Source organism: Heliangelus exortis, chromosome 1, assembly GCF_036169615.1.
Source record: "Heliangelus exortis chromosome 1, bHelExo1.hap1, whole genome shotgun sequence".
NCBI lineage: Eukaryota > Metazoa > Chordata > Aves > Apodiformes > Trochilidae > Heliangelus > Heliangelus exortis.
This window is the reverse complement of record NC_092422.1, coordinates 175,335,416-175,350,029: the sequence shown is the minus strand read 5'-3', so window position 1 is coordinate 175,350,029 and position 14,614 is coordinate 175,335,416. Positions and strand designations below refer to the sequence as shown.

Sequence of the window (14,614 nt, the reverse complement as noted above, 5' to 3'; positions counted from 1 at the left end):
GTTTTTTTACCTTTATTTTTCAGGGCTGGTTTAGCCCAGGTCAGGTCTTCGTATTAGATGAATACTGTGCTCGCTACGGAGTCAGAGGCTGTCACCGCCATCTCTGCTATCTTAGTGAATTGATTGAACATTCAGAAAATGGTTCTGTCATTGATCCAACCTTGCTCCACTACAGTTTTGCCTTCTGTGCTTCTCATGTTCATGGGAACAGGTAATTTAATGATGCATTTTTAAATTCATAACCTTAGGAGGACGCAGAAGAATGTATAGGCTCTTGCCTTCACCAGGTAAGGAAGTTGCACACAACATGAAGTTTCTCCAGGGATATTTGTGGTTCTATCCAAATTGATATTTTTTTTAAAAAAAAAGCAGTCTCTTTTCAGTTTTTACTAGACTAGTGTATTTTCTTGGACACTGTAGACAGGCTGATTCAAGGCAAAAGGATAGAATCCTGTTAAGAAGGTAGTCTTTGCATTGTGCATTTATGTGGTGTTAGTGAATGGTTTTTCCTGCCAATTTGAACAATTTTGCAGTTTAAGGGAAGTTTTGACTCTTTTTCTCAAGTCTGTAACTTACAACTAACTATACTATACTGAGTTCTTCTGGCTATTCTACCACTGAGAGAAATAAAATATAGTGGGAACCTGGTGCAACCGGCAGCCAGGACAAGACATATCTGGAATTCTTTAAACTAAAGAGGTAGATTGCTTCAGGAGCTGGTCACAATGATGCTTTTGAGATGACATTTCCCTTCCACTTGCAAGTGAAAAACTTGGAAAAAGTTAATCTCGGATTGGAAGAAAGCTCAGGAGGTCTCTAGACGAAACCTGCTCAAAGCAGGGCAGGTTGTGAGTTCATATCGGGTTGTTCAAGGCTTTATCTAGTCAGGTCTTTACCAAGTTTGAACTTGGCTTATTTCAGTGTACTTATATCCATTTTCTCTTGCCAGCCACCCAGCAGGAGCTTGGGGCCTGTCCTTCTGTCCCTGTAAGCGATCCTCCAGGCTGAACAAGCCCAGATCCCTCAGCCTCTTCTCAGAGCAAGTGCTCTGACCTCTGTCGTGGTGACCATCAGCTGAACTTGATCCAGTTAATCCATCTCTTCTTTGTGCTAGAGTGAGGAGTGGGGCAGGCAATCTATCAAATTATAGGACAACATGCATTTATACCCTACTGTGCATACTAGATTTGCAGACTGCTGTAGGAAATATGATTTAAAATTTCAAAAATAACAAGGGGAAACCAAATAAATCTCCCCCCTCTCAACTATCCAGTCCTGCCATTAGGGATAACCTATTCACAGTCCCAGAAAGCAATTACTGTAATGCCATCAGTAAACTCCCAAAGATGACTTTGGTAGGGATCAGGAGAAAGAGAGGTTTTATTCCTCAAATGTATGCTTATGCTGCATTGCAACCAGTCAGTCCCAGAGGCTGTTTTACTTGTCCTCAAGCCAGTGAAGAAGGGACAATCCTTGAAAATTATATTTACTTTGTTTCCTTCATTTGCTCAGACAAAGCCTCATCTGTGAGAAGAGGAGCTGGGCATCCGTGACTTAGGTGATTTGATAGTGTGATTGCATTATGTAATTCTTAACAATAATATCCAAAATTAGTGTGTTCTTGAATGTGCCTGAAATACTCCCAAGAATTGTAATGTACATATTAGTGAGCTGGAAGATTTTCTGGCTTTTCCTTGGAAACCTATTCTCTGTAAAAGTGTGGTTACTTGATCAGTTCCTGATACATCCGTGTTTCCTATTGCATCTAAGTCTTTGTTGTTTCAAGCCTTTTTATTACTGATTTCAACCTAACAAGACAAATACACAGATAATTGCTCAAACTTATTTCAAGAATTCAAAAGGGAGGTAGATACATTTCTTTTTAGTTCATAATTTAAGTGAAGGACAGCGGTGCATGCAGTGCATGAAAATATCTCAGGGAGCACATCATTTACACAGTGGTAAGCACTCTGTGTTCTGTCTATTCCTTCTGTACAGATATTTTCTGAATAGCATTATGAGTGTTTTAGGAATAAAAGAAATGTTGAACAGAGAGGGTCTGACTAGAACTGAGATATTGTAAAAAGGAAGAAAAAAGAAACATGAAGAAAGAAGAAAAGTAAGTCAAGGACAGAAGCAGACACACTCACTAAGAATGACAGACACACATATACTCACATAATACATCCACTCATTCATCTGCTGCAGCACTAAGAAATAGTAAAAGGGAAGAAAGAATTTCACAGACAATGCACGACAGGCCAGAGTTCTAGGCTGATCCCTGGCGTTACACATCTTAGTTTTATAAGTCAGGCTGAAAATTAGAAAGACCATGGAACAAAGACAAAGAGCTTTATACTCTGGGCCTGATGTATTCAATTTGTCTTTCACCTTTGCTTCACAGAGGGATCTTAGACCTTCCACTAGCCTGAGAAAGATCATCAAAAATGATCTTGAAGTCAGGTGATGGAGGAGCATGTAGAAATGCAGCCAGATGTGTAGTTCAAATTATCAATTTCTTTTAGGCATGAATGTTAGAGTAGCAGGTAATCTTGTGACATCAGTCAAATGATCAGAAAAAGGTGTAAGTCACCCTCATTTCTGGTAGTCTGGTGAGGAAAAACACAAGCGCCAACCAGAGCAACTGTACAAAATATGCCAGGACCATACCAAGAAAAATGCTGAGCATACCGATGATTACATCTGATTTGCTAAACAAAAATGGTGAGGAAGCATACAATGAAGTCTCATACAATGGACTCCAACAGTCCATTAGTCATAGGCCCTCTCTAAGATCCCAGACATGGTTGTGGGATGGCATGAACTGAGTACTGCTTGCATCACAGTACCCTGTCAAAAAGGCTGAAACACCTTTAGCTTTTTCCACCCTTCAAATTTCTTCAGACCTTTTCTGGCAGATTTTGAACCCTTGGGTATTTCCTCAGCTCTTTTGTTGCACCTTGAAACTTGAAGTATGAGCTTTATTTCATGCTGTAGGCTTTAATGTTCTTGCAGGCCATAACACAGTAGCCTTTTCAAAACACCTGGAATAAACACATAAAAGTAAATCGTTGTCCTAGAGCTTCAGGAACATTGCAGAACACAGAGGAGACCTGAACAGAGCTCTATTGTGGGCTAGATGGAGCAGTCCTTGCCACCTGGTCTCAGAACCAGAGAACAACAGTACCCAACTGTTTCCTTCCTAAGACAAAGATACAGATATAAAGCATACCCAGTACTTAGCCTCCTATGCTAATGGTATTGGTTTGTATATAGAAGTATTTGTGCAGTATTGAACACAATATCCTGAGTCCTAGGTAGAAATTCAAGCCTTATTTGTGCCTTACCTTTCCTGCTGGGAAGAGCATTTGGACTGGGCTAACAAACTGCTTATGTAAAAAAGGTATTTCTGCTTTTGTGGATGACATTCTTAAGACATTCTCTTTCTTGATAGCCAAAAATCAAAATATTTTAGTAAAAGAAAAACCTTGTTCAGTTCAAAAACAAACACATCCTTGTTTCTGAATCATTTTGGCTGTGCTTTTGGTGGTACCTAACTTTTCAACAGCATCTCCATGGCTCCTCTTCAGAATGTTTTTCTTATGAAATGTTCCACTATATGCTCACCATCAAAGTAATTAGTTCACAAGTGAACTTTTTATATTGTAGTTATGAATAGACTTGTGATTCAGTGGTGAAAGTGAAATGGGCAGAACAAGGAACTATAGGATATTCCTGAATGCTGACATTTCAGTCTAAACAGTTCAGGTAGGAGCTATTGTTTTTTTCCCAATCATGTTCAACTTTTGTCTACTTTTCATGCTGTGACTTCTATTCGGTCTCTCTTGTCTGAAATGGATGCTGGTGGGCATCACATGAAGTGCAAAGTGACTTCTTTCCACCTGCTGAGTTACAGACTGAATTGAAAAATTCAAAATTCAAGCATATTACGTGATTATACTTTTCTCTATTCAGAAAGAAAGCTGCTTTATTGGAAGTTCATATATGACAAGTAAAGGTGAAAGTAATGCTACAAAAAGCAGCTAATAGCTGAAGGTAAAGAATTTCTTTCTGCCTTTGTTTTGAAATCTTCAAGGTCTCTGTGTTTGTACTGAAAAACAGTCATTCTACAGAATCACAGAATTTTCAGAGTTGGAAGGGACCTGTAGAGATCACCTAGTCCAACTCTCCCACTAAAGCAGGATCACCTAGAGCACATACTCAGGATTGCATCCAGGTGGGTTTTGAGCATCTCCAGAGAAGGGAACTCCACACCCTCACTGGGCAGCCTGTGCCAATGCCTTGTCACCCTCACAGTAAAGAAGTTTTTTCTTATGTTTAAATGGAACTTCCTGTGTTCCAGCTTGTGCCTGCTGCCCCTCATTCTGTCACTGGGAACTAATGGGAAAAGCCTGGCTCTGTCTTCCTTGCACCCACCCTTTAGGTATTTGTAGACATTGATAAGGTCTCCCCTCAGCCTTCTCTTCTCCAGGCTAAAGAGTCTCAGCTCTCTCAGCCTTTCTTCATAAGAGTTGTTTCAGTACCCCAGTCACCTTTGTCATCCTCCATTGAACTCTCCCCAGTAGTTTCCTGTCTCTCCTGAAATGGGAAGCCCAGAACTGGATGCAGTATTCCAGCTGTGGCCTCAGCAGGGCAGAGTAGAGAGGGAGAATGACCTCCCTCAACCTGCTGGCCACATTCCTCTTTATGCAGCCCAGGTTTCCTTTGACCTTCCTGACAGCAAGGGCAACCTGCTGGCTCATGGATAATCTACTATCTACCAGGACTCCCAGATCCTTCTCAGCAATGCTTTCCAGCAGGCCCATCCCTAACCTTTATTGGTGCTTGGGGTTCTTCTTCCCCAGATGCAGGACCCTACACTTGCTCGTATGGAACCTCATTAGGTTTTTCTCTGCCCAGTTCTCCAGCCTGTCCTGGTCATGCTGGATGGCAGCACAGCCCTCTGGATGTCAGCCACCCCTCCCAGCTTTGTATCATCTGTGAAGTTGATTCACTGACTGTGTCTTCAACACTGACCTGCCTGGAATAAGAAAAGGGGAAGCATATGCAATTATTATTTACTCTTTCAATCTCCAACTCTTTGCAGTTCAGAATATGCCTGTTCAGCAACCTGGAATGAGTCTCAGTTTCAGGTATTTGTTTGTTTTACCCCTGAACCTGTTTAACTCTTTCCACCTCAACACCTTTGGTAAGTTCTGCAACTCAGCCTCCTCTTGCTTGAAGAACTCTGGCTTCGAACTTGACTCCTTGTTCAATTCTCTCGCTTATTGGAAGAGATTGAGGAGAGGAAAGAAAAAAAATCCTTCTCTGTTTTCTCTTTGCTATTTAATATTCAAGAAATGCGATTGAACCATGCCCTGATTATACTGGATGGATGTTTTTTTTGATTTTCTTATCCTTTATGGTAATTCCTAATGTTGATTTTCTCCTTTGACTGCTACTGAACAGGGCTGGTTTCATGGAATTATCCATCATAACACCAAGATCTCTGTCTTGAGTAGCAACTGATTTTTCCTTACATTCATCTGCCTTGATCAATCATTGTTTGCTGTTTTATTGCTGCTTGATTTCATAAGCTCCTTTTTGCATTTCACACTATGCCACAGTATTGTCATTACAGCTGCATTTACTACCACCTCAGTTCTTAGCTGTTTACCATTTCACTTACAAATATTGTAAAATAACAAGAGTATCAGCTCAGGTCCCTGCCAAAGTCTACTGATAACTTACTGTCACCAAGAGCTCTTTTTAGATCCTTGCCATCACGTGGCACTGTAGATTATCTGATAGGCATATTACTCCTGAGATCCTTGGAGGAAAGTACCTTAAAGTGGAGTAAGTGAACACATAAGAGGAATGAAACTACGGAAATTTTGGAGAGGGGCCTATGCATTCATATATTTATTTTCATTTTTTTATGTTTTGTTGCAATTTTATCACCATTTATTGCAATTTTATACTTTGTGTCAAGCGGTAAACAAATGTTCAGGTATCCTTTTCAAATCTGGGATAAGGAACTTTGTAAAAATATGGAAAATAACATTACATTGCTCTGTCACTTCTAATGTTTTTTACGGAACTTCTGAACAGATATTTTCTTCTCTTCTGACTAAATTAACTCAAAGTGAGGCTTTCTGTATCATTAAGGAATATTAGAGCAAAGTTCTGCATACTTAAGGTGATATTTACCATGACAGGGCAGTGAAGGAACAGCTAATGCTATTACATAATCTCACCTTCCCTGAACATTATACATTGTTTTGTCATTATTTTTGGCTGATTAATGCCTATACATACCCTTATATTTGTGATAAAATTATTGTAGTACATTCTTAGCTTTTCAGTAGAAGGGCATTCGTGAATCTTACCTAAAATATAACAGCATTAAAAAATCATTAAAAATAGTCTGATTTATCATCCTACTCTTTTTTAGTGGCCTTCCAAATTGTTCTTTTTCGTTCACTTATGAAAAGACAGTATGACCTGTAAGCAGATGTAGGATCAGGCTGAGAAATGCATACAGCAGAAGGCTCTATTGTGCCATTTTTTTGTCCAAATGTTTGAAGAATAGTTAATATAAACAACAAAATGCCCGGTCTTCAAGTGCCTTCTGGTTAAAGCTATGTTTAAATGCCATGTGATAATTTGCTGTCTTCATTTTCTGATAATAAAAGACGTCTGCTCTGCCTGCTTCTAAGCTGATAATGTGAATCATTGTTTTTCCTTAGACTTGTCTCACATAAACCATGAACTGTGCAAAAGCCTTAATTAATAAAATTGTGTTTTAAGGGAAGTTCTGGGTATTATACTGCTTGGATATTAAAGTCCTATAAATAGATGAAAAAATCTCTATGTCAAAATTCTAAACCATTTAATCTTCTTTTTACTGAGAAACAAGAAGTCAAACTTTATCTTGCGAATTTAAAAGTTGTCACTGTTCTATCATTCTATTTTGCATCCTGCTGAATTTAAAAACAAGTGCTCTTAGAAAGCACTGAAGTCTTCTAAAACAATTTGTTTCTCGGAGCAAAGTTGACATTTAAGTTTCAGTTTCGTTTTCCTATGCCCTTGAGCTGTAATTTATTTTATAGATGTCTTGAAGTAAGAACTTAGCTGAAGTATTTTTCTTGTGTTTTCTTTCTCATCCTAATTTTTCACCTCTCTATGGCAGATTTTGGTCAGCATTACTATTCTCATCCAGGTGTGTGTGCGCATTAGAACATCAGTCCATGCATTCCTCTTTTCATACTCTTTTTTTCAGGACAGGCCAAAGTGGTGGTCTATGTTTTTCATGAGAAAAGCTTATTGAAAACATTTTAAACATTTTTAAATACTCAAATATGCAAAAAGTACCAGTATCAATGATGTTTCAGATGAACAAAAGAAGTTAGTCCTGTTCAGGTAGTATTTCAGAAAGCTGCCTCAATAAAACAATCTTGCTTAAGGTAACAATTCACTCTCTGAGAGGCCACTAGGAGAAGCTGTTTCCAAAGTTGAGGACTTGAAACTATCCATAGTCAACCCAGTGTCCATCATGTCTAAATCCCATTGGAACTGGAGTACCATTTTTATCTCCTGGGCCATAGCTGTTCATAAAAATTTTAATTCTACAATGCATCCAGTGACTTCTCCAAATTATTGCAGGTTTTAAGACCTCTAGACATCAAGATATTTCTAGAGGGTACTCTAAAAAAGCCTTAAAGTGTTCTACCAAGTGAGGCAGAACAGTCCTTTCCCAAAGGAAAACATAAATTCACCAACTAATCAGTCACCTTCTCAAAGGTGACTAACTACCATCAGGGCAGCAATCTTGCCAGATTGTCACAGTAAAAGTTTCTTTAAGCGTTCTGGTCAACTTCTTTTTTTGGTGTCTTATGGTCAAACAGCTGTCTTTTGATATTTAAGTCGTAGTGAATTAGAAAATTTGAGATGTGACCAGTGTCAACATTACATCCATGCCAATTAGACTGTGATCTAAGCAAACTAGACAGGCCAGTCCAAATCCAATTGACAGAGGACTCAAAAAATGGAAAACAAATATAAGTGAGAGAGAGAGAAGGCTACTCAGGTTTTTCACTGTTTCACCTAGTTCTCTAATCCCAAGAGCAGTTATGAAGAATAAGGAGAAAAAGAATTTGGAGGAAAGGAAATTCAGTCTCCCTTTACCTTATTGAGAAGATAACGTTAAAATGAAAACTCTTCTTAAGAAGACAGTTCATCATTTTTCTTGGCTGAGTTCTTGAAAGATGTGTCTCAGGCTGCAATAAGAAAGCTGAATACTAATTTTGAATTGAAAAAATCGAGTGAAAAACCCAATCCATTCCATTTGGTATAGAAGGAAAGGCACATTTGTTGTTGGGTTTAGTTGCAAAGTAGTTCTTGCATAGTTTATGGATTAATTAAACCTTTGCAAACCAAACAACTGCCTGAGTCTGATTTTCTTGTCAGGCACAGCAATTTGTAAATAAAAATAGCTAGCTCAAAACACAGCTATTATATTTTACTCTCTCTTTAAAACAATTAAAGAAAAAGATCTAGAAAATGAGTGGCAATTTCAAAGCTATTTATCCATTTTTTTCTATCTCAGCTCAGCTCATCTCAGAGTTAGATTCTTTTTCTTGTTAGTAGGTAAACATTCCCAAGAACAGCAAAGAATGATCACCTGCACAATCTGTGTCTCACAACTGTGTTGCAAAAATGCATTTTTGGATTCTGCTTGTTGCAAGAAGGCTAACAGGATGAAAGAAAGTAAGGCTTCAGATTTTGTGCTTGTTTCTAAAAGCATGTTTTCAAGAGAAGTTTTTCAGATAATAATTTTTTTTAAGACCTTTTCATGTACTCTTTTTTTTTGTCTTCTGGGACATTTGCTTCTATCCAAAGATGCACTGAAAATATATTTTACAGTTCTGAAAATTTTAGGTGTTGTCAGTGAGGTTCTGTATGACAACAAACTCAGAGAAGTGACAGGTCCCCTGTGCACAGTGATCCTAACCTTAGTGTAGGTTGACAGCTGTGACATCCTGCTGGCTCACCTTTTTCACTTACTGTTATCTACTGCTATCTGGACCCCTAGGTCTTTTCTGTCATATATATGACATGCCTCAGAGAGGTTTATTATGACAGAACTATTTGCTTTATCACTCTAGAGCACAATCTCTCCTGACAATGAAATCAGACAGTGCAATTTACTTAAATCTGAACCCGTTCCATCTGTCAGAAGGCTGAGGTAAAGTATCCTGGCATCCATCAAAGGAGAGAAGATAAGTTGTTTGCTCTTTCACATCAAATTTGTACAATAGTATCTTGATGTCCTGGTTACTCATATCTTCACCATATCTGATTTTTATTGTTGTCTTCACAATAATTTAAGGAGGTTAGGCATTCTTTCCATCTTAAGTTGGCAGATCACAAATATCAGTGAGATAAAAGAATTGTTTATGTCATGACCAGGTAGCAACTTAGCCCTCCTAGTTTAAGTATAGTGGAGAAAATTAAATGAACAATTTAGCAAAGTGGTATTGTCTTTCTTCGTGTAATTTTACTACGATGTTTTTAGTTCTAGAAACATTGAAATGCAGTTTAGGAGGCTCTGGAGGAGGTAGAGGTTGGATTTGCACTTAACATAAGGATAGTAAACTGGAGTGGGAAGCAGGAGCTGTTTTGTTACCTTGGAGCAGAAAGTTAAGAGACTAACAGGAAGTTTTCAGATACTTCTTTTGAAAGTATATTGTGTGTCAGGAGGTTGTAAGTGCACGGTGAAAATACCATTTAGTAAATTTGTATTTAAATTTCCTTAATTTCATCATTATTTTAATAGACATAATTAATACCTTTAGGCTAAGATTCTGTGTGCTTAATATACGTAATAAAAGTTATAATTATTGAGACTTAAATTTGATATTTTAAGAAATGCCAGTGGTTTTGTTTGTATTTTTTTAGTTACTTCATTTATTGCATCCATTATGCTCTGTTTGTTTGGAAGTCTTGATCACATGCTTCTATTTATCAATATGGGGTGGGGGATCAAAAAACTATGCTCACTCTAGAAAGGAGAATTCCTAGATGTTGCCTGCTCTGGCTTTTCTCACTGCAGTTTTCTTCCCACAATTAATCTAAAATCACTTTCAACCTTATTGTTCCTCTGAGAAAATACATGGAAGATTCAAAGAGCTGAAATTAAGTAAGATCCAAGTAGGCCCCACTATTGTGCCGACAGTAATAATTTTCTTGAAAAAAGGTATTATATATATATGGGAATGATTTGGGAGAAATACTTGCTACTTTGTGTTCATATTTGAACCAGGTAGAAAACTAGGATTTGAATTAAAAAGTTCATATCAAAAGTTAAGTTGTTTGTCTAGTTGTGATCTGTTCTTTAACTCGTCACAAGTTCTTGTTTATCCTTCGAGGCAATGGGAGAGGGGAGAGTGAGCACACATGGTAACTGAAAGCTTAAAAGTAAAGGTCACTGTTCAAAGAGGAATCATTGTGAAGAGCTAATTATTACATATAAGGCTAACCCTAACCCTACATTATATATTAGAATTATTGAATATTTAATATTACAGGCCAGATGGAATCGGAACAGTATCTGTTGAAGAGAAAGAAAAGTTTGAAGAAATTAAGGACAGACTTTCCTCCCTTTTAGAGAACCAAATAAGCCATTTCAGGTGAGTATATAGTATATATAGTATTCTTTCTGGAATAATTTTCTCTTAGTATGCAATTTAATGCTATGGGATTTAATGTACTTTTTTTTTTTTTTTTTTGGCAAGTTCTCTTTTGCTGTATTGTTAAATGTTATTGTTTTATGATCATTAGTACAGAGCACCCCTCCTTCTCTGAGCCTCTCAAACTATGTCCTTTTCACATCTGAGACCAAATCATGAGAAGCATCTTTTCTTCTAATTAGCTAAATCAGTTAGCCAAGGAAGCAATTACAAACTGTCCCTGAGTCTCATCCTAATCAGACATTTATCAAGTGTGCATGTGTATAGATGAAATCTCTATCTTTCACCAATTTTTACAGCTCTTCTAACCTCACTTAACATTTCCTAATCATTCTCATCATCTTAATTTAGGGGGCTAGTGAACAGGCTTTTCAACCCAGCATTTTGGGTTTTTTCTGTGATATATCAGAACTTTTCTAGCTTTGTCCTTGCTCCATTGCTTAGCATTGCATGCTTTGGTCAGCTGTCACTGAGGACCACTGTACTGAAGAGTGTCTTTCTCTTCCTGCCTTTTCAGAGATGCACAGAACATTTTGTACATCACTCTAGGTCATTAGGTGACACCCATCTGGAAAAGGTGCTCCCCCATGACTGTCAGCTAACCTACAACTTCCAGTTTTGATACTCCTATATGGCCTTTTAAATTTTAGTTGCTGTCAGCCTGGCTCCATTAAAATTAAGATGCAGACTGCCTGTCCCTTGCTGGTGGTTCTCATCTAAAATATTTCCCAGTTCCTAAGGTATTTAAACTTTTCCTCTCTGTCATCTTAGCTACCCACTGAGACTCCAGATCTCTGCCTGCCTCTCAGGCATTAAATGTGGAAGTGACAACTCAGAACAAGCAGACATGAGGGTCCTAAATTTTAATCTCTTGCCTGGCTATATGCTTTTTATCTCTGCTGTGTTCATTCTACACTTCTACATGTTACTAGTGCTTATGTAGACCATGAGTATTGCTCCTTCTCTGTTCTTCCCTACGTAACTTACCCAATATCTCCTGAGGTCCACTACCTTTATACCCAGCACATAACTTAATGCTTGGTCTTCATGGATGTCACCGACCCAGTTGTCCATATGTCTAATAATTTAATTAACCACTGTCATCATCTATGTCTCCCTACCCTTAAAAATCCCCCCTGTGGAAGCATCCTTGCGGCCAGATAGTGTGAAATCAGCTGCCATGGGGGGTTTATTCAAGATATTAAATTTCTCCTTGACAGCAAGATGCTGCTTCCCTATCTTCTCAGCAGCAGAGAGGTGGGACTGATGAGTGTCCCTTTAGGCCTCTGCTTTGAACATTTCCTTTTATTTAAACTGCTTATTTCAAGAAAACATCTCTTTTCTTCTCTTTGAACCAGTTGCACACATAAGCTTTCTGCCCGTGTTGTACTCAGAACATATTGTCACTGCAATAAACTGAGGAACCTTTATTCTACTGTAGAATTCTGTTTGGGATTTATTCCAAAACTGACTGGAAACTGGTTTTACTTGAAATATTCAGTGTAATCAAGAAATGAGTGACATTTATTCAAAAGCTTCCATTAGACATTGATAGGAATAAAGAGTGGGAAAGAGAAATCAAGGATTGTGAAAATGTACTTTCTCTACATTTTACCCCTTTCATGGAGGAGGAGACGAAACACTTCAAGATGTGTTCTATTTTAAGACAAATTATCACCTGCTTTTCTAATTTGTTAGCCTGTTCACAAAAATTGCTAGCACTACAGTAAGAAAGAAAGAAAATTAAGCAAATCAAATACTGGGATTCTCACTGCAGGAAATCCTTTTTTGACCTCCTTTATATAGCTTTATTTGTACTGACCAAAGTGTACATCTAAAATTCACTGGTCTGGATCCTTTTATCATTAGAAAAGATTTTACAATTGGAGAACATGAGAATATGAGGCTACCATCCTCAGTGAGTAATAATAAGAAAAAAATAATCTCACCAAAGTAAAAAATCCTTTTTTCAATTGGGGATATTCCAGCAAGATCTTATAGACAGGATTAAGAGAGGTTACAGTTGCCTGAGCATCAAAATTTCATTGAGCTGGTATATTGGATCATTCAGTGGACAAAATGAAAAACAAAGCTATGAAGGAGATCCCTTTTTTTAATTTACATCAGTTTGGAAATGCCAAGACAGCTGTGGATGTGGTTTAAGTTGTAGCTGATAAAATTTTAGATAACATAACATGCTTTTCCAAGCTATTTCTATTATAATAGAAAAAATTATAGAATATTTTAAGGCATTTTTATTCCCATGTGTCTCTGGAAACTTAAATATCTGACATTTTATCCTTATCTTAATCCAATATTAAAATCCAATAACTGTCATGGCTATGTGAGAAATAGTACCTCTTCCTGGGAAGATGAAAATTGGGCTCATCAGAGACCATTAAATATCATTCATAGTTGAGAATGTAGAAGTGATGCTTTTTATCTTCTGTAATTTTACTGTATTCAGACCTGAGCTGTTGGTGAGCTGATTCTGCTGTGCTATGTATATGCTCGAAGGAAGACTACATGAGGGACCTTCTGCTTTCATTAGTACTTCATTTAAGGGAGTCTTCTGCTAACATAATTTAATGCAAGTTGTGTATACTTGCATTTTAACTTGTGATAAGTTGATAATTTTATCTTCTATTTGTATCTTGATTGGTTTTGTTTTGTTTTTCACTTGTTAAAGATACTGTTTCCCTTTTGGGCGTCCTGAAGGAGCTTTAAAAGCCACACTTTCATTGCTTGAAAGGGTAAGTATAAGAACACATTATTTTAAGTTCTGTTTGAGTACTAAGCCTGTATTTTTCTTTTGCCTTCAGGCTACTGAAAGCAGACTTGTGTCTTCTCAGGTATTTCAGTACTGGTTTTAATTGTACACTGGGAGGTTTTTTGCTTAACATTTTCCACAGAGGCAAACAGCTGTTTTGTGTAGGACTTATTTATTAGATTTTCACTTCAAGCCACTCTAATGACTCTGTTTCTTTATAATTCAAAGATTACCCAGCATTACTTCTAAAGTAGTACAAGTCTACTCTGCAGCCCTCCTTTCCTTCTTTCTATGGCTTCTGCACTGATGATGTCTATAGTGATATGTAACATTAAAAAGCTTGTATGTAATCCAAATAATCTTCCATAAAAGCATAATTTGGGTCAATTTAATAAGAAAAAAGCTCTAAGCAATGAAAGTGATATGGGCAGCCATAAACGTAAACTCCTGCTCGGCAAATCCATCTTGTACCAACAGGAAGGGAGAAGACCCTGTAATGGTAAAAGAATCTCAGTTCTCTCTGGGGAAAGAGAACATTAAATCCCAGCAACGATTCTAGAAGAATTGTATCAGCGGGAGCCTGATGAAGGTATAAATTGAAAAAAGCTTAGGTCTCAGCCTGTGTTAACTTTGCCAAAGTCTGAGAGGTTTGGTCCCAGGGAGCGCTGGTTGATCTGCAGTTCAGAACACTCTGTGGGTGGAGATTCTCTCTCAGAAAACCTCTACCACGTTCAGAAACACATAGGGAGTCTGGATATATGTTTTCTTTTATTTATAATCTCAGTGACTGTAGCACTGTGTTAGATTCCTTTGCATTATATGAAACAGCCATTTCCTCTTATCCTTCCTGCTGTTACAAATGGCAGTGGTGCTCTCTGTCTGGTGCTCAAGCAACACCGTGGTGTCAGTCTTGACTGGGAATAAGTGTACATGCCTATACCTGTGGATTCACCATGGGTTGCAAACATTTTACCTGTCTTTGAAAAGCTTGAAATAAAATAAAATCCAGAATAAAAGTTTTTGAATACTGTACTTTTACTTGTTGAAACTAGTTGTTGGATCTAGACATCCTTGAGCAATGGGCCAAGGCCAA

At 37.7% G+C, this 14,614-nt stretch overlaps 1 protein-coding gene across 5 annotated transcripts in view; it reads left to right on the top strand.

Annotated features, from left to right (window-relative positions):
• Positions 1-14,614, top strand: part of CADPS2 (calcium dependent secretion activator 2) — a 281,939-nt gene that overhangs the window by 183,564 nt on the left and 83,761 nt on the right. For all 5 annotated transcript variants that reach the window (XR_011723932.1, XM_071733753.1, XM_071733756.1 and 2 more), the window contains exons 13-15: positions 24-211; positions 10,590-10,691; positions 13,441-13,504. Coding sequence is in view for 4 of the 5 variants with exons in the window: in XM_071733753.1 (XP_071589854.1) it covers positions 24-211; positions 10,590-10,691; positions 13,441-13,504 (354 nt within the window). In the remaining variant the exon portion in view is untranslated. The remainder of the gene's footprint in view (positions 1-23; positions 212-10,589; positions 10,692-13,440; positions 13,505-14,614) is intronic.